Raw genomic sequence first — 25,388 nt, forward strand, 5'->3', positions numbered from 1 at the left:
AATTAAATAAGAAAACCGTTGCGTATGGGTTTAATCAGCGAAAACCAATGACATATAATAATACCTAGACTGACGATTCATTCATTAAAAGTGTACGTCAATACAAATCAGCTAGAGACGCCATCTTGGTTACTGTAATAAATATTAAAATTTTAAACGAGAGCCTAATTTTATATTATATCTGATGCAAACTTTATTAAAGAATTGCCTGATCATCATCGAGATAATAAGAAAGTAAGTTATCAATTTAATATTAGTTTTTAACATGAAAATAATTATTATAAAGGTTACCAAAATGGCGGGTCCAGCTGATTTGCTTTTAACGACGCTTAAAAAATGCATTTTAATGAATGAATCGTCAGTCTAGGTATTATTATATGTCATTGGCGAAAACCGTGAGGTACGGTATGTGGAATAGAGCAAAATGCTGCGAACGTGCACTATCGAGAATCGAGCCCGTAAAAGAAAATGGGTAGCAAAACGTGTGCTTTAGATGACGGAAAAAGAGGACTTGTGAAGAGGGAATTTGGAAATTTGACTGTATGATGGCAAAGAATATATAGCAGCAGGGGTCGTGGCGATGAGTGAAAAAGTAGGTTGCTGTCCTAGAGTTAAATAAATAGGAGGGGATATACAAGAGGGGGTTGGTACATGATCCTTGTCGATGATAAATTCGAGAGAACTGTACATGTTATTTGATATAGGAGCGGCTAATTCGGTGATGGAATACGACAAATATCGGAGTATTTGGCCCAATAAAATGATAGAAAATGAGGGATTAAGAATATGACAATTCTATGGGTCACAATTGGCAGTCATTGTAAGTGATAATGGATGAAAGGGTAAAGATACTATATTTGTAGATTAATCCAAGAGTGGCGGCATAGGGGTATGATTGATCACCCGAATTTGCCATAGCGTAGTTTTTAGGGGGTATTTTCATGATGGGGTATTTGTGCCAGTAACTAGAGAAGAGGACTATGCGAATATTGGCATATGAGAGTGAAGAAATATATTGCCGAGAATGAAAACTATGTTTAATCGGGGGAGGGTGGGGATATCGTGGAGATGATGAAATCGGTGAAATTTATTCTAAGAGAAGATAAATCGGAGGGGGGGGGGGGTAATTCTAAGTGATAAATCGGAGGGAATAAATATAGGGGAAAACTAGGGTTAGATTTCTATTCGTCAAAAAATTCAGATAGAAATTTTAGATATAATTATAGTTCCTTTTAGGGAACTGTGAAATGGTATTTTATTTATATAGTCTTTTAATATTAAGATAAAAAATTTAATAAATTGAAAATTAAAATATATAGAATGGCATTAATAAAATTTTAGCTAAAAAAGAATTAGATTTTAACAAAAAGAAGGTATTTAAAGGGTAGCTAAGAATAGTGAAAATTTAGGTGAATGGGAAGCTATTCAGATAAAAAATCTACGTGTTAACGACTTTCACACGTAGATGAAATATGGAATAATGAATTATATTAAAACCGTGAGAAAAGGCTAAAAATAAGGGGGTATATATATTTTTGGAAAAAATATTCGCCGAGATGAAATTAAATTATATTTATAAAATGAATAGCAATAAATGAATGTATTTTTTATATCAAGCCTAAAAACCCAAACTATAGTACTTATCCCAAGCAAAAACCTGAACGGACCCCTTATTAAAAAACTAAAGTTTAGGGTTTGTTTATCTATTTATTTTAACTTTAATCATTCGACATATTGGTTATATAGTGTGTACATTTTATACAAATTAAAATCTTAAAGTTTTAGCTAAAATAAACGATTTATGGACATTCAAAGACCAATGAGACCCTTTTCCAATTTTAACGAATCTCAATTACTAAAAATATTTTTAGTCTAAAGTCACTAATTAATATATCATTTTGTATACCAGTTATTTCCGGTAAAACAAATAAAAATTATTTTGAGAAGAGTGAAATTTGAGAAAAGATAAAGCTCATCAAATGTTTAAAATAGGAATTAAAATTTTATTTAGTTTTATATAACTAACTTTAGAAATAAAATGTTATTTAAAGAGGGCATTATTAAAAATAATTATAATATATTTTCTATATATAAAGAAAACTATCTGTATTTTATCAAGGAAAATTTTAAGGGCTATAAAATGATATATAATTTATGACTTTGGCTAATATTTACAATTTGAGATTATTCAAATCAAGATGAGGCCATTATTGAACTTTAAAGGCCCATAATTCCGATTCTATTTGAGCTAGAGCTTTAAAAATTTTATTTTTATAAAATATGCTCCTATTTTAAGAATTGTCGTCTGCTACAATGGGTGATATGTCATGGAACACTCTCTTACAAAATGGTTAACTCCAATCTTCTCCATTTTTGTTAAAAATTATGTCAACCAATGGTGAAAATTTTAAGTAATCCGCTATAATTTAATGCCAAAAATGATTAGTAAAAACTAAAATTTGTAGCCAATAATTTACAGCATATTTATTTCGTATGGATGTGTGAAAAAATTGATATCGGATTTATACAATATTCGATTTTAAATTTTGGGTCTTACTTAAAAATTTATAATTATTATGATATATAAAAAAATTAGACTATTTTATGCCTTTTTATTTCTTCTAGAAGTTCTTGCAAGAACATCTGACAAGTTATCCTTAGTATCGCCTATTCTAGGCTTGGTGACGTTATCAAGCTTGGTTTGTAATTTCTTTTGCTTAACATACAGTATTGATTTATTTTTAGCATCAGATTTTTTAGACGCCTTGAATGCTTTATCTGAGGTGCCTTTGATTAGGTGAGAAATGGGCTTGGAAACTTCAGATTGAAGTTTGGTTAGTAATATCTCATTTTTAACGGATGGTGTAACCTTATTTTTAAAATCAGATATTTTGTTAGAGATCTCTTCGATTAAATCGGGAGAGAGAGAAGCCAATTTAGGTTTTGTAACTTCAGTGGTTAGTAACTTCTTTCTATTTTTGAGTGATGATGTAGACACACTTTTAGTATCAGATAATATTTTTAAAGGCGTTTTGATCTTTTTAAGATTTTTGGGTATAGTCGGCGGAATCTTGCAGATAAAGTTTGAAGAAGCTGAAGCGGTTCCAAGCTTGATAACTTCAGGATCAAGTTTAGTTACTAATTTATTTAATTTAACCATTGGTGTAGCATTTTCCCTATTAGAATTAGATATTATAGCAGATGTCTTGGGCGTTTTTAGTATTTTAGCTGGAATACCTTGGATATGATCGAGGGAAATAAAAGAACCAGCTATTTTACAAGGAGTTTTAGTTAACTTCTCTTTAAGAAACGTTTTCTTGGTGGCACGAGGAGTAACAGATGATATTTCATCGTTATTATCCCTTCCATCATCTGCGTTCCTCTTTCTCAAGACCCTTACATCCACGTCGTCATTTTTTGAGTTGGAGAAACGTAACTTTTTATTGGTTTGTATTGAACGTGACACCTTAAGACTATTTGCAATTGAAGTGTTGATTTCTGGTCGAAGGTCGTGTGTTTCTTCTTGCTGAGGACTTCTATCATCATTCACAATAGGTGTAAGAATAATTTGGATGGTTTTATCAGCTAAAGGTTTTTCGCCAGTTATAATGTTATTCAAGCTACTCTCGTTTTTATTATTTAATGTATTTTTATTGCTTGCCATGTTATTCAGACTGCAATCTATCTTAGGAGATTTGAAAGACTCATCATTTCTCAACTTGGCCGATTCATTTGTAAAAGAACTCGAGGTAGCCATGCTTTGTGGGGTGAAAGATCCTTTTATTTTTTTGGGCGTAATGTCCTTATTACGAATACTTCTAAGTTTACTATTGGACTCCTCTTGCCAATATCTCTTGTTCCTGTCATAGGAACTTATAATTATCTCAAGGTCCTTTGTTGGCTTGTAAATAATGTCTTTATTAGGTTCAAGCAAAATTTTGGCAGGCTCATCATCAGCAAGGTTCGTTATTTCCTCGGCTTTAACCTCCGTTTTTTCCGATCTATATATGTATATTTTTATTTAATAATAGTAAAGGATTAGAAAGATACAATATATATACTTATAATAATTCCTAAGCCTAATAAAGCTGGAGAAACCAAACACAAAAAATGTTTTGCTTTGGAATATTTTGCTTTTAATTTCATAAAATAATTGATTTAATTTTGTATTTGGTTTCATTTTTAGAAATACATTTTCTCCTTACTCTTTGAGGGGCATGATGCATTTTTGAGACATCCATGGATCATTTCACGACAAATCGAATTAAGCGTAGCATGCTGATTATTATAAGTTGTGAGGACCTATGCAATTTAATTTTTTTATGCTCTATCTAATCAGTTCCAGTAGTATAATAGGTCAAAGCTAAAAAATGGTGCCATTCCCAGTTCGAAAAACCGATAAAAATAAAGATTTCTCAAAAAATATAAATGATAGAGACCTACATTTGGTATCATTAGATAGCCCTTAAACCTCTACTTAAAAATAATTTGATTTTTTTTACAAAAAATCTCAGATGTTTTTTCATTTCCGATAAAGGTAGAGGTCGATTTTTTAAAATATATACTTGAGCATAAAATTTTCTAAAAATTGGTATTGCTGTTTATTAAAATCAATATAAATTTTTATTGAAAAAATTAGGTTTGGATAAACATTGTTTATTAATTATTATTATTTTTAAAATATGATTAAAATATAATTAAAAAAACAATATTAACATAATTTTGAAATAAAATATCATTATTTAGTCATTGAACTCCAATTAGTCGTGATTTTAAAACGTCTCTGGATGCAAATAAGTACACTCTGTTGCTGTTTTCTATATTATTGACAAGGGTATATAATTTATTTTCATTAGCAAATATTCAGTATGGAAATAGTCTATATGGAAACAGACTAACTTGCACTTCTTCGGTCATTCATTCTTATCTACAATCACCAAAAATTATCGTACAAATAAGTAAAGTAGACATTTATATTATTCATTCTAAATCTCGTATCTTTGTTAAGTAAAATTTTCCTTCACCTTTTTGAGCATTTGAAGAAATTTTTGTTTCAAAGCTCTCAGACCTAATGTAATAATCGCGTGTTTATTTTGCTTGATCTTCTACATAATTTAATTTATTCTTTATCGTAATCACTAAGAAATTCAATTGCTTCTACTAACTAGCAAGCAAAATATACGTACTCTAGGTTCGACTATTGAAACAAAAATTTATTCAAATGCTCACAAAGGAAGTCAAATGATATTAATGGCTATGTAACTCGTTTGTTTGATAACTTTTTGGTGGTTGACAGTTGCAGTATATAAAAATGAAGTGGCTGAAGGAATACAAGTTAGTATTCCGTGGACTCGATCCATCCTTCATTGTATCAATTAATGCAGATAAATTACATGCCCGCCTCAATAACATTATAGGGTAAATCCCTCAACAGCTACAGGGTGTAATCATGCATCAATGATTTAATAATGATATTTATTTAATAAATATGTGATTTTTTTAAATTATATTACTGAAAAAAAAAATAATCTAGTTTTTTTTTTTATCACATCGCCATATATAATGACTTTTCTTATAGATAAAAATTAAATAACTAAAGAAATGATAGGTTATCCCAACCTAATTTTATCAATATAAATTTATATTGATTAAACAAACATACAATATACCATTTTTATAAAATTTAATTTTTAAAACCAACTAGTTAACTTTTTTTCCGGAAATAAATTATATTTAAGAGAGGGATTCAAGGGCTATGACTATAATTTATATTTATTGAGTAATTTTTATTTTAATCAGTTTTTCTGAATAAAAAAGAACACCCCCTTTTTTTTAGCTTAGTTCCCCCGCCATATTTCTGTAAATAATTGAGTTAGAGCTTAAAAAATTTAATTGCCGATGCAAAATTACTCCATTTGAACCGATTCTTAAGAACGGCTAACTCGATATTTTAGCCAGAAATGTCCAAATCTAAAGATTTCGCCAAGAGATGTCCTAACCCTTGCGTCATATATGAGCAAAATCTTCCGGCTTGTAATATTTCTGAATACAATACCGAGTTAGCCCCTTTTAAAGAATTGGCTATAAATGGAGCGATTTTGCTTCACTAAACTCAACAACATAATCATCGTATTAAGTTTCATTTAATTTGAAAGTGGTACGCAAAGTGTGATCGATTTTACGTGGAATGACCCCCATTTTAAAATCACATTTCTGATACTGGCGCAAGCTACCTCATCAAACTACCACAATATTAAAATTAAAATCTATTTTTAATCATTTCCAAATTTATTACATAAATTATATAATATTTTAATTAAGGCAGTGCCAATTTCGGATATCGAATCGAGGTCGATATCCTTTAAACAAATATCGGATAGGGTCGATATTTAAAAAACCGGCATAATTTCATGATTATATATATGATATTTTCAATTTTATACACGATTTAATAATATATAAATATAAATAAAAGGAACCAAAATTCAATTACATTGCAATTTGAAAAAAAAAAATTATCGAATTATTGTACATATTTTTTTGTTATTATATTATCTACAAAAAGGAAAGGGGTTTTAAACAAACATATCTAACGAGTCACATTCAGCTAGTGTTGCTAAACGATTCGATTTAGCCTATTTCTGAAGATGGCTACTCCAGATTTTAGCCATAATAAACTCAAGTTCGGAGATTTTGTTCAGATAACAGAAAGGCTTGGGACATCCATTAGCGAAATTGAGACTTGAGGAAATATTTTGTCATCCAATTTTTCCGTTTAAATCGAGTTCAGCTATAAACATTTCCCATATTATAAATGAGTGGGTTAACTAACTCTTGGAGCATAAAAAAAAACAAAATACACTTAATCGTTCGTTAAAATTATTCGGTTTTTTTTTAATCAGAAAATAATGATTTTTTTAATCGATATTAATATCAGATCAAATCGAATCGGTGAAAAATTTATGGATCGGCACAGCCCTAATATTTATTTGAAGCAGGAATTAAAATCGTATGACATATTTTTTATATTAACCAATATTAAAATCTAAAAAAAGGGATAAAATTTTTATTTAAAGCTAAAAGATAATTAATTTTAATGATTAAATCCTATTAAATAAGATGGAGGTGCAATCAATGCAACGTTCTCCTATATTTAATCATTTTTTTAAAAATTGTTATGCCTCCTGATATGGCTGTAGGAGGTGGTACCCATATGATACCACGAGGGAAGGGGGTAGGGGGAGAACCTCCCCCCCCTCCCCCAAAGCCAAAAAATGCATAAGCCCGATATATTTTTCAAAAATATTATTTATATTCATTTATATTTTATTATATTTATTCATATCTCGTTCTTTTTAAATTTTTATATTATTACCCTTTTTCATTTACTAATTTATTTTATCAATTAATTTCATTTTCAAGTTTTCCTTGGCGTAGTATTTATCTGTTATTTTTAAATTTCTAGGTATTATATTTTTTCACCATTTTCAAATTTCTAAGTCATGGATATTAGACTTTTTTTTTGTAAAAACACTGAAGATAGTGAAAAACATACCAAAAAGCAAAAAAGCATAGTATAATAATTTAATAAAATTTTAATTTTAAAATATTTTTAGCAATTAAAACCCCTCCCATAATAGCAAATAATGAAAGAATTGTTGAAAAAATAATTGAGAGTCAGGATATAAAGCCATCTAAAGGTTAGTTATTCTAAAAATACACTTGGGCAGTTTTATAATAACTTAGCTGGTATTATTTAATAAATAATAATTTTAGATATTTAATATAGTAAAAGATGAGATTGCAACAATGTGCAACAATAATTTTTTCAAAAATAATTTTAATTTACATCTCAATATTTAGACATAAACTTAAAACTAAAATCTTTATACAAAAGTGGAGTACAATGATCATCCATATGGTATTGCCAATTTTTTAGATATTTTTTTCAAGGATTGCTATATTAATTTCATCACTCTTTATTTCTATGACATATTTTAAAATCAACGTAATATTCTACAACTTATCAAGATAGATAAATAACAATACCAAAACAAAATAAAATTATACATACAATGTACAATACTACTATAAAGACGCCTTTAATCAAATCCAAAGATTAACATTTTAAATTATTATAGTAGAAAAAGATAAAGTAACAGCTGAATCCAAGGAAACCATATTTGGTACACTTTATTAGTTAAGTTTTGCAATATCAAACTCAATGCCTCTTGTAAGGATTCACTATCAAGTTATGGGATAAGGTACAAAGCTATGGAATGCATTTGAATGGCCCTTCAGAAAAGATAAGGGAGATAAGAGGAAATCTTTTGAAAGTTCCCTGCATAACCAGTTTGAACTAGAAAAAATTGATAGTCCAGGATTAAAAGATAGTGATATTACTTATATTGGAGTACTGAAAAGTTTCAAGCCCTCCAATTGCATTAAAAAGATTAGAAGGGCAGAGCAATTCTTTTTTAGAAAACTAGTGTCTGTACTATTTGTGATTAAGAGAGACTTTGGTAAACTTGAAAATTAGGTTTAACACATTGTCTACCTTTATTAAGACTATCCAAGATGGTAAAGGAAAAAGTTTGGGAAGATTTTTTCCTATTGATGAATGAAACATTTTTGGAATTATTATCACATCCATACTTTAAGAATATATGAAATGAGTCAGATGATAAAAAAAAATACCTTTGAAATATATTCATAATCAAACTAACTATAATATTTAATATGATGATTATTTTTCTTCTGGCTAAACAAATGTTTCTCAGTTTAATAATACAAGATTGAGCCAGAGTGATTGAAGTAGCTTAAAAATTGTAGAATTACGTTAGAAACACTTAATTATTACCCTATTAAGGATTTTTTTTTTAAATATAATGCTGCAATACCTTAATATGCTCCAACTGGAAGGTTATTTAGTTTTATAACAATGTTATATAGTTTGAAATGGTAAAGGTTGAAAAATTGATTTTAAAAATAGTAATTTGATTTAATAAATAAAACTAAATAAATATTTTTATATAATAATTTCTAAAAAATTAATCTTTTCTGTAATTATATACTTAAAACGATTTTAATTTAATTGATAATGATCATTTTATAAAAAGTATCATGTATTTAGGATACTCGCATTTAGCAAAAGATATAAAAGTCTTATATTTTTTTGATAATTTTTAATATACTGGTATTTGTATCTAAAATCCTTTCTTTTACAAAGAATCTTTATTGTATTTAGATTTTTTTTTGTTTGATAACCTGCCCAACTTTGAGTTATACTAGAGAGGGTTATTATGACCTAAGTCTTTAGCTAATTTGTATACTTTTCGTTGTAACATATAATTTTATATGATAGCCAATTTAGGTTATCAGAAAATATCACTTTAAACAAGAATTCAAATATTTAACATTCAGCTGGAAAAATTTTTGTTATTTTTTTTTATTAATTCAAATTTATTTCAAAAGTATAATATGATTTTATCCAAATTTTTAGTATGGTTATATTATATGTCAACGAAAGCGTCATTTATCAATGGCTTATATAGGCAAGTAACAATTGATGCCAGCCTCACGAAAGTCAGGGAAACTAAGATTTTCAAAGAAATATATATTTTACTAAACTCGACTATAACAATATTATGGGTATCGGATCTGATTTCAGATAAATCTGGTCGCTTGTTACTCTTTGATTTGTTTGGATTCATTTTCTTCTCGGATTTGCGGGAGACGATTGCGTTATTTTTGTCATTTCTGAATTGTATTCTTCCACTGGGTAAAACTCTAACCTTAACATTGTCTGGTAGAGTGGTTATCTCTTCGAAATTGTCAGTTTCGAGTTTAGGTTGTTTTATTCTGGGTATTTCTACGTCGGAATAAGCTATATGGAAAAATATGTGTTATCATTTTCCATATGATTTTTTTTTTAAATCCAATAAAAATTTTTGTTTTTTGTGTTATTAATCCCTAAGGCATATTATAATATAGTTTTCGCCCTAGCCCTCCCTCCTTTCTCATCTCTTTTTAGGTTCACATGATCATACCTCTCCAACATAAAGGAAAAAATATTTTGCTTTAAACGATAATCAAATATATTTACTTTAAACTCTAAAATTTTTCTAATTAGATTAGATAGTTATTGTTATCATTCTATTATATTTAAAGACATTAAAAAATAGACTTAAACCTCTAATGTGTCGATCACACTTAAATAAACATACCACAAAATACTTAATATATTTGTTAGAAAATATTCAAAGTGATATTTCGAAGAGGAGAGAACACACTACCATATCATATTAATGTAAATCAGATTGTTTATGAATAATAATATTTATTATGTTAAATTAAATTTATAATATTTTGACGTTTTATAAATTAAGGATTTTGAACTATAACTTGAAATTCAAATTATATTAATTAAAATAAAGAGGGGCAGATAATTTAGGCTAAGGCCATGCAGTGTTCTGGCGTTGGAGCTCATATCTCATATATATCTTTGTGATCTATAAGTAATCGCTTATCTATCTTCTTAATGTTAATTCAATTTTTATCTATCAACTTTTATATCATCAAGATGTTATAAAATTTAAAAAGACTATATAACCGTGTTAAATTTTTTTAAAAATAGAGCGTTGAATAATATCATTACCATAGAAATCCTAATATCTCAAGCCATTCCGCCTATTTAAAAAAAAATTTATTGTCTACTTATTCACTCATTTTAATTCCGAATAATTAAAAATCGGACTGTCTTGAATTTAAATTCTTCAAACCCGGCCCGGATTTTATAATTATCGGGACTGTGCCGATATTAAATGTGGGATAGGCACCGATCCAAAAATATCGTATCGGGTCGAAATTTTAAACCGATCCGATATTTTTATTGCTACGGGTTATTTTATGATTGTACATATTATTTTAAAATATCTAACGAGTCACATTTAGCTAATGTGCCATTTTTTAAAAACTTTGAGCTGAAAAATTTGCCAAAAGTAAATTAAATATTATAGGAGGCAGAAAGGGTTGGTTGGAACTTTATTGACGAGAGGCTTAGATTATAACTTTGAAAAAAAATCTTGATTTAGCTTTTACTAAAATTGGGATATGTGGAGCTGCTTCACTACATTCACCAATAAACATTGCAAATATTTTAAATGAAGATCATCAACTATTGGAAAATAAAAAAAAATAAAATATACTTAATCATTCGTGAAAGTTAGTTGGTTTTTTTAAAATAGAAAATATTGATATTTTTATTATATCGGTTCAAAGATAGATCGTAAATAAAAATCAAATCAGATGATTTTTTTTTTAGCAATATCAGAAAATATAGGATCGGTGAAAATTTTCTGGATCGGCACAGTCTTAATAATTATACGACTTCAGGGGTGGACATGTTGATTCTGATATATAACATAATGAAAACTACCTTGTACAATTAATAATTCTATATTTATAGTTTTAATTTCTGTATGACTACAAAACGTTCCCAAACGCTAGAACGCTGTGTCCCCTTCCTTAGACGTGTATGATTAAAAAATTGCATTTATAAAGAAAAGTAACGAGATAATTTTACTTAAATCAACATATATGGGTATAGACGGTGAACCAAGTCTGCATTTGAGGTACAAACTTCGAATATTTTTCCACATACCAGGTATTTTGATGTCCAACGTCTTGATGACCTTTTTGAGATTCGAGAATATTTGATTGACTGGCATAGAAGTATGACCAAATATAAGTTCGCTATAATATTAATAACATTGGTCATAAAGAAAAATATGTTTGTCATCAATTACTTTTTTTCGGAGGATTTTATAAAATCTTCCATGTTTAAAGATTTTCAAAAATCCTTGAGGATTAAAAAAATGAAGTTTTTTTAAATGCAAAAAAAAATTATGCCTGAAGCATTTTCAGATCATTGAAAATTGTTTTCTTTTTATCTTCAAGATTTAAAAATATTTGAAGATTTTTAAAAGGAGGAAAAACCCTGTTTTTATTATATAATATATTATGGATTTAGATCTCAAGTAAAGAAAAATTTAGTCATGGTTATAGATGCACTTTTAAATAAAGGGTCAAAATTTAGTTATGACAAAGATTCAATTTTAATTCATTAATGAAATAGATTATTATTACTTGTTTGTATGCCGTGTGTTTGGTGCAAAATGTTGGTTAATGATGCTTACTACCAAGTGAATGTATGGAAATATTCTAAATACCACCCTAATTTGCTAAATACCGACCTAAATTTATTAAAATGTAACAAGACCCTTATTATTTAATATAATAATACGGAATCACGTGGTCGAGTCCGGCCTCCTATATATTATCCCCCCAAGGATGGAACCACCAAGTTAGATTAAGAAAAACCGGGATTTGAACTCGTGACCATGGGATCAGTAAGCGAAGCTCTAACCGACTAGGCCATAGAGGCTTTCCAAAAATCACGATTTTTCAAATATATATTATAAATATATTCGGTAGTGCCTATCCAAATGAAAAATTAACAAAATTCAAATTTGATAGATTAGTACCTTAAGGTAGTAAGCATCATTAACCTAAAATGTTTCAAATAATCCGATATGTACACACACTACCTTATGAAGGTATTCATATGCATACCAATTATGTAGTAGGTGGTGTATATGTGTTTGAAAAGGTAAAAGTATGGAGGGAGATGAGGTTATTATAGCAAACTAAGCAGTAAGAGTAAGTGCGAAAAAAAAGAGTGGAGATTAACAGCCAGAATTGAGAATGGACATCATAACTCCAAAAATAATGATGGAAACTTCAAATTTTTTTTTAAAGATGATTAAATAAGTTAGTTTAGACAAATTGAGTCAAAAAATAATTTTTTTTTTTTTAAAACCTAAAAATATATTAAAAAATTAATTAACTGGGAATATACATTATAAATAAATCCAAAAATAATGATGTAAAATATAATTTTTTTAAAATTTTATAATTTATATGTTAGTTAGTATCAAATAAATCAGATTCACGTGCATGAATGATTTTTTATTCTCATATGCGAGAAGCAAAAATCGTTTCCTTAAAAATCAAATTGTTTAAAATGTTATCCAAAAATGAAAAAATTGTTATTAAATTTTTTTTTTAAAATAGACATTGATCATGAAACTTAACAAAAACAATTAACAAATGTAAATATCACCCTAAATCAAATTTTTTTAAACACTAAGTAATGACTAAAATATATTATAAATAAATAGTTATACCAGCAACTTCCAGACCCCCTGATTTCGCAATACGTTTTGCGAAAAGCGTTGTCGAGCTCTGTTTTTAGGTTCGTATTATCATTTAATTTGATTCCCATGGGCCATCTATTTTATTAAAATAGATGGTTAAATTAAGTTTTTTACAGATTATTTTTCAAAATTCACCTTTGGGGTTATTCCATGTCAAATGGAGCAAAAAAAAATTGGGCATTTTACTTATGGAAGACTATTTACAATTTTAATGAAAATTAGTAGGCACGTTTTTACATGTTCAAGTTATATTAAAAGCAAAATTTTACCTTATTAGCAATTATATTACCTGAAATAATGGGGATATAGTTAATTTAAAATTAAAAGCTAAATCAGTTTGAATATTAAATCTAATATTAATAATTGTAGGGGAAAACAATAAAATTATATTTTTCTTAGTATAGGTCAACTTTATTTGGAATATATTTAGCTCCAATCTTATTTTCTATTATTCTTTTACTACTTTTCTAATATTTTCAATAATTAATGCAGCTGAGTAATTTTAAATTCCGCGAATAAAGTATAAAAAAAGGTGTAGATGGTGCTATGCTAATGCTATATATGGACATTTCAATAATTGGAGCTCATAATATATTCAAATTATGTATTTAAAAAAAATTAATTTTAATGTTTCCCCCCTTAGCTATTTGTTAATATTAGATTTAATATTCAAACTAATTTAACTTTTAATTTAAAATTAATTATTTAACATGAGGAAAAAATTAAAAAAACCGATCTTGTCCTTTTAATCCCCATTATCTCATGTAATATAAATGCGAATTGAGTCATAATTTCATTTTTGATATAATTAGAACATTATATAACGTTCCTACAAACTTTTATTGAAATTAAAAGAGGTTGGCCAAAAAGTGTTTGATTTGACATGGAATGACCGTTTGGATAGCTATAATATTTTGGATAACATGTAGGCAAAAAAAAAATATATGCTGTTTTTAGGCTCTATAAGAGAAAATTAAGATTTATATTCTAGATAATTTCCAATAAAAAATAGTAATGACTCCACAGCCCATAATAAATTTTTATACGGATTTTTCGGCCTAGCCAATCCCCCCAAAAAACAATTTATATAAGTTCCAAAGCTCGAATTTTTTTTAGTAAAACTTAGATCTAAATACTAAAAATTATAAAACTAGAAAAGAAAATTTCTTTAGGGGCTAGGACAGAGAAAATAGGGATTTATTTTTTCATTTAACTTTATAAAAATAGGTTTAAAAATAAAATTAAGGTTGAGTTAGGCTCAAGTTCAAAATAAAAGTTGCAGGGCTGTACCTGGCCCATAATTATTTTTGGCGTAGGAAAATAAATAAATTTAATTATTCAAGGCTAAACTACAAATTGAATACGTAGGCTGGCACACGGGTCAAGTTTGTGTGCATATCTACAATATACTAAACAAATTAATCATCAATTTAATTTTATTATAACATCAAGTTGTTATGACTTAAAAATACTTATTAAATAAAACAACATTAATCATAAATATTAATTAATGTTGAAAGAATATTACCTATTTTTTTTTTTAAAAAAAAAAGGTTATATATAATGATCTGTTTAATTATATGGTTCATAAAAATTAACACTATAAACAAATCAATGGTTAACCTTTTTCTTTTAACAAAAGCAGAACCCAATATCCTGGAAAAGTACTGAATAATGCGATGATCAGCTATAAAGAGATCATAGGACGAGGCTAATCTATTGCGAGCTTCGAAGGTTTTGTAAGAAGTTCTTAGCTGGTGAAAGGTAAGGATCTATAAAAAGTAATAAAATTAACTGAAAAAAAACAATATTATGACTTTATACACTGCACAAGTTCTGTGATTTATTCAAGTGAATGAATTATTAAAGATCTAAGAACATAAACACTTCATTAGATACAAGAAAGACCCGGCCCTAACCATGAACATGTGATTTGGGATATTTTTTCATTATTTTTGGGATGGGCTGAGTTGGGGGAAAAAAAAATGTGGATTAGGTTGGAAATATTTTTTTACCATTTAAAAAGAGATATCAATAAATCATGATTTAATTGTATATAATTTCACGATTCGGTACTTTTTGGATTATTATACATAACACTAAAAAATTAGGGCTCTGCCGATGCACAAATTTTTCATCGAACCCATACGATATTACCAAAAACCGATTCCAATATTTATATTAATTTTCATTTACCATCTATCTTTGTATCAATGCCATAAATATATCATTTTATACCTTTTTAAAAAAAAAACCAACTAACTTTCTCACCAATGATTAAGAAGTGTATTTTATTTATTTTATTTTTCATAAGTTATTCTCATTTAAAATATTTGCAATGTTTATTGGTGAAGTCGATTTTTAAAAATGGCCAAAATTTTAACTAAATATTACTTCGCTAAATACCTTTGGTTAAAATTTTGAGTTAATCCTTTTTAAAATTTACTAAATCGAGCTGTCTAGCCTAACTGAATGTAACTCGTGAGAAGTTTTAAAATCCTTTTCTTTTTGCAGATAATTTAACAAAATCATGTATAATTTAACAACTTTTGAAAATGTATGATCACTATCATTTAATATTTTATTCTTCCAAAAATGCATTGCTTTTAAATCATCATCATAGTCATAAACATTCCTAGCATTACTATCATCATTATCATGAACGTCAGCTATATCAAAATTTTTGATAATCAAGCATGTCCTCATGTCTCTAGAAAAGGAATAAGGTAGTTTTCTGAAAATATAAAATTTTAATTAGTCATAATTTTACTAATATTGTATATATGGATATAATTATAGAGGGAGGGACAGACAGAACTTTCTTACTAGAATTAATGTAATTTACTTAAATTAAACTATAATTTATAAAAAAATGCCTAAAATACATAAATTACTGGATGGGGTGAGCTTTTTCTCTTAAAAAAGTGCCAAAAGATGACATTTCTTACAGAAAAGAAAGTGCTGATTTATAAATAATTTGCTCTTTTGGCATTTTTAGGCAAAAAAACTTTTTGCTAATCTCCTAGTATTTCTAGTCATTTATCAATTCTAATTTACTATTAAATTTGCTCGTTTATTATATAATTTTAATATTATATATTAAATTTGGTCCTTTGGCCCTTTTACGTGAATGATATTTTGCTAATTCGTATTTTTGCCGATTTTCTATTAAATTTTATGATTTTCTATTACATTTGCTCATTTATTATATAATTTGGGTATTTGCTCTTTTGGCATAGCCAAAATGGCTATAATAGGCCAAGCACCACACCAAATTAACTTCTACAATTTATGGATCTAAATAATAAGGGTTGTCATTTAAGGCAGGATCAATTTAATAGAATATAAGATGCACGTTACTACTCTTGAGATAATCCACCACTCATATGGTGGACCCCAATAAAAATTTTGAAGAATGGGCCAGCCTAGGTATTAAAATTTTGATATATTTTTTGATCTTAAAATTATTTTGTTTTGATTAATACTTATTTGAAATTAAAATTATAATATAATTCTTTTTTTTTGTATTTTAAGAGTTGTCTAATTATAAAATATTATTAATCTATAAATAATGTAGTAAATTCACAAACAAAAAAATTTAAACAAATTATTTATGATTAAATTCCACATACATAATACAACAAATATCCAAACACATTTGATTGATTTATAAAATGGTTATTCTAGAAATAGATAGCCGTAGAGTAGAGCTAGAGATATGTAAGACCTTACATGATATTGAGGAAAAATTAGATATTGACATTTAAAATATTAACCAAAAAATTTAAAGGACCAGGACAAAATTTCCGTAAAATTTTAACGGGTCAGAGCAGTTGTTGTACGAAGTTCGTTTTTTTGAAAAAAATTATGAACGCGTTCCTTTTGTTCCTAACGAACTTTGAACGTTAACGTTCCTTTTTTATGACGAACGCGTTCTAATTTAACGTTCGTTCAATTTTAAAAACACTTTTTATTATTATTTATTTTATAAATTTATTAATCCGAATTTTTTATGAAAAAAAAGTCTTGTATTATATAATTAACTGTTTTTCCTTTTTCACATTTCAATTTTTTTAACACGCCATTATTATAGCTTATTAATTTGAATATTTTTGTTTATATTTTAATTTAATAGATTAGCATAAGCATGGATATTATTATTTATTCATCATCGTCTGATTCTGAAAATTTAAAATCATATGAATTAACATAACCATAGCCCAAATATGATAAATATTTTACAGTGACATCCTATATTGAGTAATTCAATATTTACCAAATGTAAAATGTGCCCAAAAAGTATTATATCAGTTTCAAAATCTTCAAGTTTTAATTTAAAACGACATTGATTGCAGTATTAATCATTTTATTTTATATAATATAACTAAGTAATAAAAAATTTCGATAGCAATAGCTCACTACTCTAAAAGTAGCTTTTAACAAAACTATGGCTATTTTTTAAATATGTTTTTTATAAAGTTATTTTTACTATAAATATGATGTTAAATTATAAAAAATATCTCTATTTAAAGATTGTATACTTTTGTGAATTAAAAAGTGGGGATAACAAAATTTCCATGTAAACTTTTGTATACAATAAAATATGCTAATAAATTGTAAAACTGTGATTATTTTTATGAGAATGAATTAACAAATTTTTAATATATTTTTGTTAATGTGGCCTGAATTAGTTTTTGTACATATTATTTTAATTAGTTATATTATAAAAATTTATAATGAGTCAGGACAGAAACTGTTTATAAAAAATTTCTTAGGTTAGTTTTGGCCTACTTATATTATAGAGGAATAAATAGAGTATTTACAAATATAACATGGAAGATGACATGGGTTGGATCTTTCCAAAGGCTGGGAATGGGGAGGAGTCTAGCTCCAAATATTATACAGCATATGTGCCACAAGCCAAAAAATCTTACCTGGTCTTTCACAATACATTACTTTGCTAAATATTATATAATTTTAATTAAACTAGTAATCATGCAGCGATGAAAATTGCTCCATTTGAGTCAATCTTTAAAAATGGCTAACTCAATATTTCAGCCAGAAAAATAGTGCCATTGTCACTCATAGCTGTTCAAACCTTTGTGCAGAGTTGTTAAAGGATCGAATCAAAAGATCGCCGATCCTGGATTCGATCCTAAATTTTTCAATTTTCTCGGATTCAAGATCCTGACTCTAAATGGTTGATCGTGATCGAGATCATTTTTTTTAAATATTCCATCCCGTTCCTTTTAACATTTTTTTTACTTAAAAAAAAATGAATAAAATAAAAATTTTGAAAATTAAATTAAAATATTATTTTTAAAAAAAAAATATCAATCTACATCATATTTTATCGACCACAATTCTAACAGATTTTTTTATTTCAACAATTTACCAATTGATCCATAATATTTTTAATGATTTTTTTTTAGCCGTGAAATTTTTTAACTGATTTTTTTTTCCCCGATTCACGCATAAAAACATGTGAAAATTAAAATATTTTCCGGAATTTAATGCATCAAAATGGCCGGAATGTATCCATTTTATATATTTGAGCAAAAAGAATTTTGTTAAAATGATGGAAGAAATATTATCTTGGGTGGTTCATCCGGTGCAAAAATTTTGGAAGTACAAGTGATAATACTGTATTGTATGGATGAATCATTAATAAATAATAATGCTATATCATATTGATCAGGCAAAATTTTTTTTATTTAATCATCTTTTACATTCTATGAACATCAAATCTCAAAATTAATATCAATCATTAAGACTTACACTAAAGAATTTAAACTTAAAATCAGCCAGCACCCACCCTTAAGGTAATTAAATTATACTGTAGTTCTCTGCCACACGGCTTTTTAATAAGCCTATGAGGTTTAAGTAACATTTTTCGAAATGTTGCGCTTACAAATACGTGTTGAGGGCTTCTCATATTTTTACTTTTACACATAAATTAAATTAGTTCCAATTAGATGGAAATGAGGAAAGCCTAGCGTAGCTCTGTTGAACCTTCAACGCTAGAGGGCAAAAGTGCTATATATCACGTATCACATAATTTACCAATTTTTTTTATACGAACAAGTTATATTTATTTATTAATTAAATTATAATATGATAAATAAATTCTAGATTTTAATAATGTCCTCCATTATTAGATTTAGAAGATGATAAATCTACATTGATGTGACAGCAGATATAAGAATGAGAATCTTTTACCATTTCATAATTTACGTAAGTATTTTACTTTATGTGAAACAGAAGGAAGAAACCATAGAATGATCTATGCAAAATGCTCTTTATACAAAAACAAAATATCTTCTTCTGATTAGCAGTCCAAACCAAGAGGCATTTAGAAGTAATTATTTCTTTTATAAATACAATTGTTATTTGTCAAGATCATAACAATATGCATATAATAAGAATTATATACAATAAATAATAAGAATTATATACAATAAATAATAAAATATTTATTGATGTGTAAATCTTAATTATAATAATCAGTATTAGCCCATTCGAACCTATATGACCCTTTTAACCACATGTAAATAATATAAATTTGTGTTGAACCATTAATAAGTTCTTAAATACCTAAAAAGCCTCAGTATTATTCATGATAGAATATTTTCTCACAACTTTTAATAAAAATTTTAATGTGCCATCATAGGCATTAAAAATTATTAAATTTAATCAATATTATACAGATGATTGGTCAGGCCTGACTGTAAAATTTGAAAGGGCTAACTTTTGCAGATACTTGATTTATATGGAACATTTATTTAATAATAAATTAATTATCATTTATTAATATAGATTTCGTTCACTATGATGACAGTAATATATTGGCATCAATAATTCACCCAAAGTTTAAGCTCAATTGGTTTTTTATTAATCTGCCACAAAATTTGTTGCTAAAAGAAAGGTTAATTGCCCATTTAGAAAATATATAGGGTACCACATGCAGATTTTTCAAATGAAGGCATGGATGAAATTGATAACTTTTTGGAAAAAATTCGTCACAAAATTAATAATTTTTTTTATTCTAATGATGATTTTGTGAATATTTTTAATAATTAGGTTAATTAAAAAAAAACATTTATTGATTATAACACCTTTACCACCAAGCGCCCCTAAACATATATAATGAAAAACATGGTTGTTTCTTGTTTAATGATAATTTAGGAAAAAATTTATTATTAAAGGCTAATTTTAATAATAAATATATATATTCTAATTGTTAAACTTATATTATATTATTCAATTACAATAAATTTATACCATATTTAATTAATATTTATATTAGTTAATTTTGCATCGATCAGAAATTTAAATTAAAAAGATCGTGATCGTGAGTGTGATCCTTTTTTTTAAAAAAGATCGATCCTGGATTTCGATCTTATTTTTTTTCAAAAGATAGTGATTCGACCTTTTTAAAAGGATCGATTAACAAGCCTGCCTTTGTGCCATCTATGATCAAAATCTTCAGGCTTGCATAATATTTTCTGGACAAAATATTGAGTTCACCATTTTTAAAAAAACGGCTCAAATAGAGCAATTTTACATCACTATAGTTATAGATATGCATCAGGTGGACTAAGCAACCCCCCCCCTTTATATTATAATTCCATCTTCACAAATGATGTTTAATTTTATATCACGAAAATATATTTAAAATATAAGTTAATAAAATTTAATGAAAATATGAAATTATACATGTAGAATCTATGTATCCCCTTGAATATAGGAATCTTCTTAAGATTGATTTGAAGTGAAAGAATGTCAAAGTCGTTTATCAAATCGTAGTTTTCTTTTTTCCTAATATGTCCGACATATTCATGTAAAGCACCGGATATCTTTTAAGATTTAGATATATCATTTTTAAATATTTTACTTTTTCCATATCAATCATGTTTTGTTGTTGGAAGGTACGAAGAGATATATATAATATATAAGTTGATAGATCGTCACCTGTCACCTTATGACTTTTGATGATAAATTTCTTCAACGAATAGTAGATGTACCGTTAAGAATTGTTAAGATATATTATATTAATATTAAATGTCTCTAGTATTTTTCTATATTTATTTAAAAATAGTTTTTCTTTTATATAATTAAAATTTGAATAATTATTTAGTATTCATTATATAATAAAGTTTTAATTTAAATTTTAACAATTATAATCAGACGAAGGTTATGATGCAATTTATAATTTTATAATCAGAAAATTTTATGATACAATTTATAATTTTTCTAATCAGAGGATTGCTATTATGCAATTTATAATTTTTGTATAAAAAAATCAGAGACAATTTATTGTAATATATTAATAATTTAATTTTTAAATTTTTTAAAAGATTAAATAAAACAACTTAAAATAGGGTATACGGCAACACCTGGCATATCTCTAGGGATATTCTATACAGCTGTTAACTTGTTTTTCACTATTTATCTAATTGTTCCCATATATAATGTTTCGTAATGGATTTCATTTCATTAATGTAATACTCGGATGTTCAGTATGCAATATATGTAAACTCTTTTTTGAAGTGAGTAAGGAATGATTAATCTTCCATTCCAAAACAAAAAATTACCCTATTCTTGTTCTAAAAGCTTGTAATTATGGTCCTTGATTTTGTATATTTGTACCATTTATTAATATTTTTACTCTTCTTAAGATTGAATCTTTTGCGGTTTCTTCTCTAATTTCTTTTCTAGATAGAGTTGATGTGACATAAGTAAGATTTATTCACTGTTTTATTTTCGCTATTCTATCATAATTTTACTCCATTGGATTTCGCGATAAAGCATCTGCAATTAAATTATTAGGGTCTTTCTTGTACATAATATCGTAATCATATCTACATTATAATTTTCCGATGTTCTCACTACGTCATCGTAATGTCATGTCATCGCTACGTCATGTCATTGCTACGTCATGTCATCGCTACGTCATGTCATCGCTACGTCATGTCATCGCTACGTCATGTCATCGCTACGTCATGTCATCGCTACGTCATGTCATCGCTACGTCATGTCATCGCTACGTCATGTCATCGGTAAGTATTTATTTATATTTTTTTTATTTGTTGATTTTATTTATTTTATTTTTTTCTATACAACAGGTGATCCTTTAACTTAAGTTTTCTATGCAACTGTAGGATGCCATATTAACCTTAAATATTCTTATAATTTATCACAAAATTTTACAACTATGCAAGTATTGGATATCAAAGTATTACATTTATATCTATTTACAAAATATTACACTTTTTATTTATTATTTTTTTTCTATACAACAGATGAACCCATAACTTAATTTTTTATGCAATTGTAGGATGCCATATTAAAACCTTAAATATTATTATAATTTATGATTACAAAATTTTACATTGGATGTCAAAGGAATACATTAAATACATCTAATTACAAAATTTTACAAATTATTAATATTTTATATAGAAATTCAATTTAACTTGTACGTCAGAGATTTTTTCTCCATAACTTAATTTTTGGAGTTATCTTCAATAATACGAGGAATATTTGTTATTCTTATAATAATATTTGGAGACCTGATTTTGTCATGATTCTTTGTGTATTTTCCATTTTATATTTTAACAGTCTTTTTTTATAATATTATATTTTCATGTACTTTTGTAATATTGCCGCAGAACAGTAATAACTCATAGATTAATTGGTAAATCAGATATTTCCCATTCATTAATTATAAATTTAATATCTCCAGGCTTAAGAAAATTTTTTCAAAATTATTATAGGTTGAACTGGGCTTAAAAAATATTTCTTAAAATTAAAATTGCCTTGGTTTTCAAAATTATTAGGGATTGAGGTGAGCTTGAGAAAATTTTTTAAATTATTAAGATCTTGGATGCTTGGAAATTTTTTCTAATATTACAAAAAATGTATAAAAATCATTAAGCATTATTACTTAAGAAGCTGCTATTAGTGAAAATAATTATAAATGTACAAATATTTCTATTATAATATTATATTACAATATTATATTACAATATTCATGAGTATTGGATATCAAAGTAAAACATTAAATATATCTTTTTTACAAATTATTACAAATTATTCATATCATCATTAATATTTTATACATTTACTCAATAAAATACCAACAGTCTTAATTTATTTTTAAATAGTATTTTTTTATAAAATCAAAATATAATTATAACCTTGATCATAGTACAAAAAAGTATAAAAATCATTAAGAATTATAAAAAATAAATTGTTAGAATTTACATAGTATGATATTATTTTATAATTTAAACAAATTTATATTATTTAATCCTATGTATTTTTAAAGCTATCCATTTTGTCGGGCCGCACAATATGTCCTTTTATCTCTGACGAATATTTTGTCTAACTAACAGAAAAATATGCAAAGTACATTAATTTTAATACTTAACTAAATTAATATAACAATTTCTAAGGATCCTACTTTTTAAAAGCTTACCATTTTGTCGGATCCATCAATTCTCTATCCCTGCTGATTATTTTGTATAACGCACAAAAAAATATACATAGTACATTATTTTTATTACAAATAATTTTATATATGATTTTATATCTACTCCTAAAAATCGATTATTTTTTTTATAATTTAAATAAATTTATATTATTTTAAGCATACTACGTATTTTTAAGGCTATCCACTTTGTATAGCGGCACAATATGCCCTTTTATCTCTGATGAATATTTTGTCTAACTAACTGAAAAATATACAAAGTACATTTTTAATATTTAACTAAATTAATATAACAAATTTTAAGGATTCAACTTTTTTAAAAGCTTACCATTTTGTCGGATCCACCATTTCTCTATTATCCCTCCTATATTTTTTATAATGCTCAAAAAAATTTACATAGTACATTATTTTTATTATAAATAATTTTATATAGGATTTTATATCTATTCCATGTGCCATCATATCTGACCTTCGTTATTTGTCTTTTTAAGAGTTTTAGATTTTTTAAGGTTAAAAGAACTAAAGTGCTTAGAACTTTTTATTTAGCCTAGGATTAACAGCTTTTGATCCAGGACACCCTGTTTTGATTTGTTATAAGTGGTTGGTGGCATTGTTACTTTTCGTATTTTTTTCTCCTTTTTCTTTTGTTTATTTCGTTTCTATTTTTTTTTTTTTTTTATTTTCTCACTTTTTAGGCTGTTTAGTAGTTCTGTTTCGTAATATGTTACACTAGGGTGCAGCTTATAAATTGAGCAGTATGAAAGGTTTCGTTTTAGTGAAACTTTTGGATGATAAAAAATGAAATTTAACTTCTAATATCACTCCTGGTGTGTGTAAGTAACCAAGATTTGTCTAATCATTTATTGATATAGAAAACTAAATTTCCATATTATACTTACTTCAAAGTTGGGTCAGTTATTATTTCGATAGATAATTCGATTTTTAAGTTTAAATGAATTGAATATTGATTTAAATTAAAATCAATCAATCAATTTTCTGGAGAAGGGTATACTGGGGAAAAAAATTTAAAATATTGATTTTCCAAGAGGAGGTTAAGATCTCGAAATTAAATTTCTACTTTTGGATCTTGATTTGTTATAAAAACTTTCAAATTATTAGGAAATAGAATGCACGAATCAACCTCTTTTATTTGAAAAGTACGATAAATGAATTAGAATTATTATACCTAAATTAATCATAATATTTTTATAACAAATATTTAATTGGTTTAATAAGGATATTCAGAAACATAACTTCCAAATCCAGGATACTCACCATAGAAAACTATATCCAGGGTCACCATAACCCCCATAGACTGGAAAGCCTCCATAACTAGAATGAGCACTCACTAACGTTTTACAACCAAAATAAATTTTCAGAAAATATATAAAAATAATTGGTGAAGAGATAAAATCCCTAAATTTATTGTCACCTAAATTATTTCACTGAATATTACAGATTTTTATTTTATTAAAGATTCGCCGATATTTTAAAATAAGTAATGGCCTTTAAATAAATTAATATGATTTAAATTTTTCCTATTCTTTGCATATCAATTTTTCGGCTATTAACTCATGTTTATTGATTGGACGTAAATACAATTTTTAAAATATCGGTCA

At 26.5% G+C, this 25,388-nt stretch overlaps 1 protein-coding gene across 1 annotated transcript; it reads right to left on the reverse strand.

The window, feature by feature from the left end:
• Positions 1-2,472: 2,472 nt before the first annotated feature.
• On the reverse strand, positions 2,473-21,195 carry LOC135931310 (uncharacterized). Its single transcript, XM_065468336.1, has 8 exons — positions 21,172-21,195; positions 20,994-21,133; positions 15,825-16,011; positions 14,901-15,049; positions 13,248-13,352; positions 11,585-11,754; positions 9,631-9,886; positions 2,473-4,001 (listed from the first exon to the last, which is right to left on the reverse strand). The coding sequence occupies exons 1-8, from the start codon at positions 21,187-21,189 to the stop codon at positions 2,603-2,605; spliced, it is 2,424 nt and encodes an 807-aa protein (XP_065324408.1). The 5' UTR covers positions 21,190-21,195; the 3' UTR covers positions 2,473-2,602.
• Positions 21,196-25,388: the final 4,193 nt, after the last annotated feature.

This window comes from Gordionus sp. m RMFG-2023, chromosome 1 (assembly GCF_954871325.1).
Source record: "Gordionus sp. m RMFG-2023 chromosome 1, tfGorSpeb1-WG-v2, whole genome shotgun sequence".
Classification (NCBI taxonomy): domain Eukaryota; kingdom Metazoa; phylum Nematomorpha; class Gordioida; order Chordodea; family Parachordodidae; genus Gordionus; species Gordionus sp. m RMFG-2023.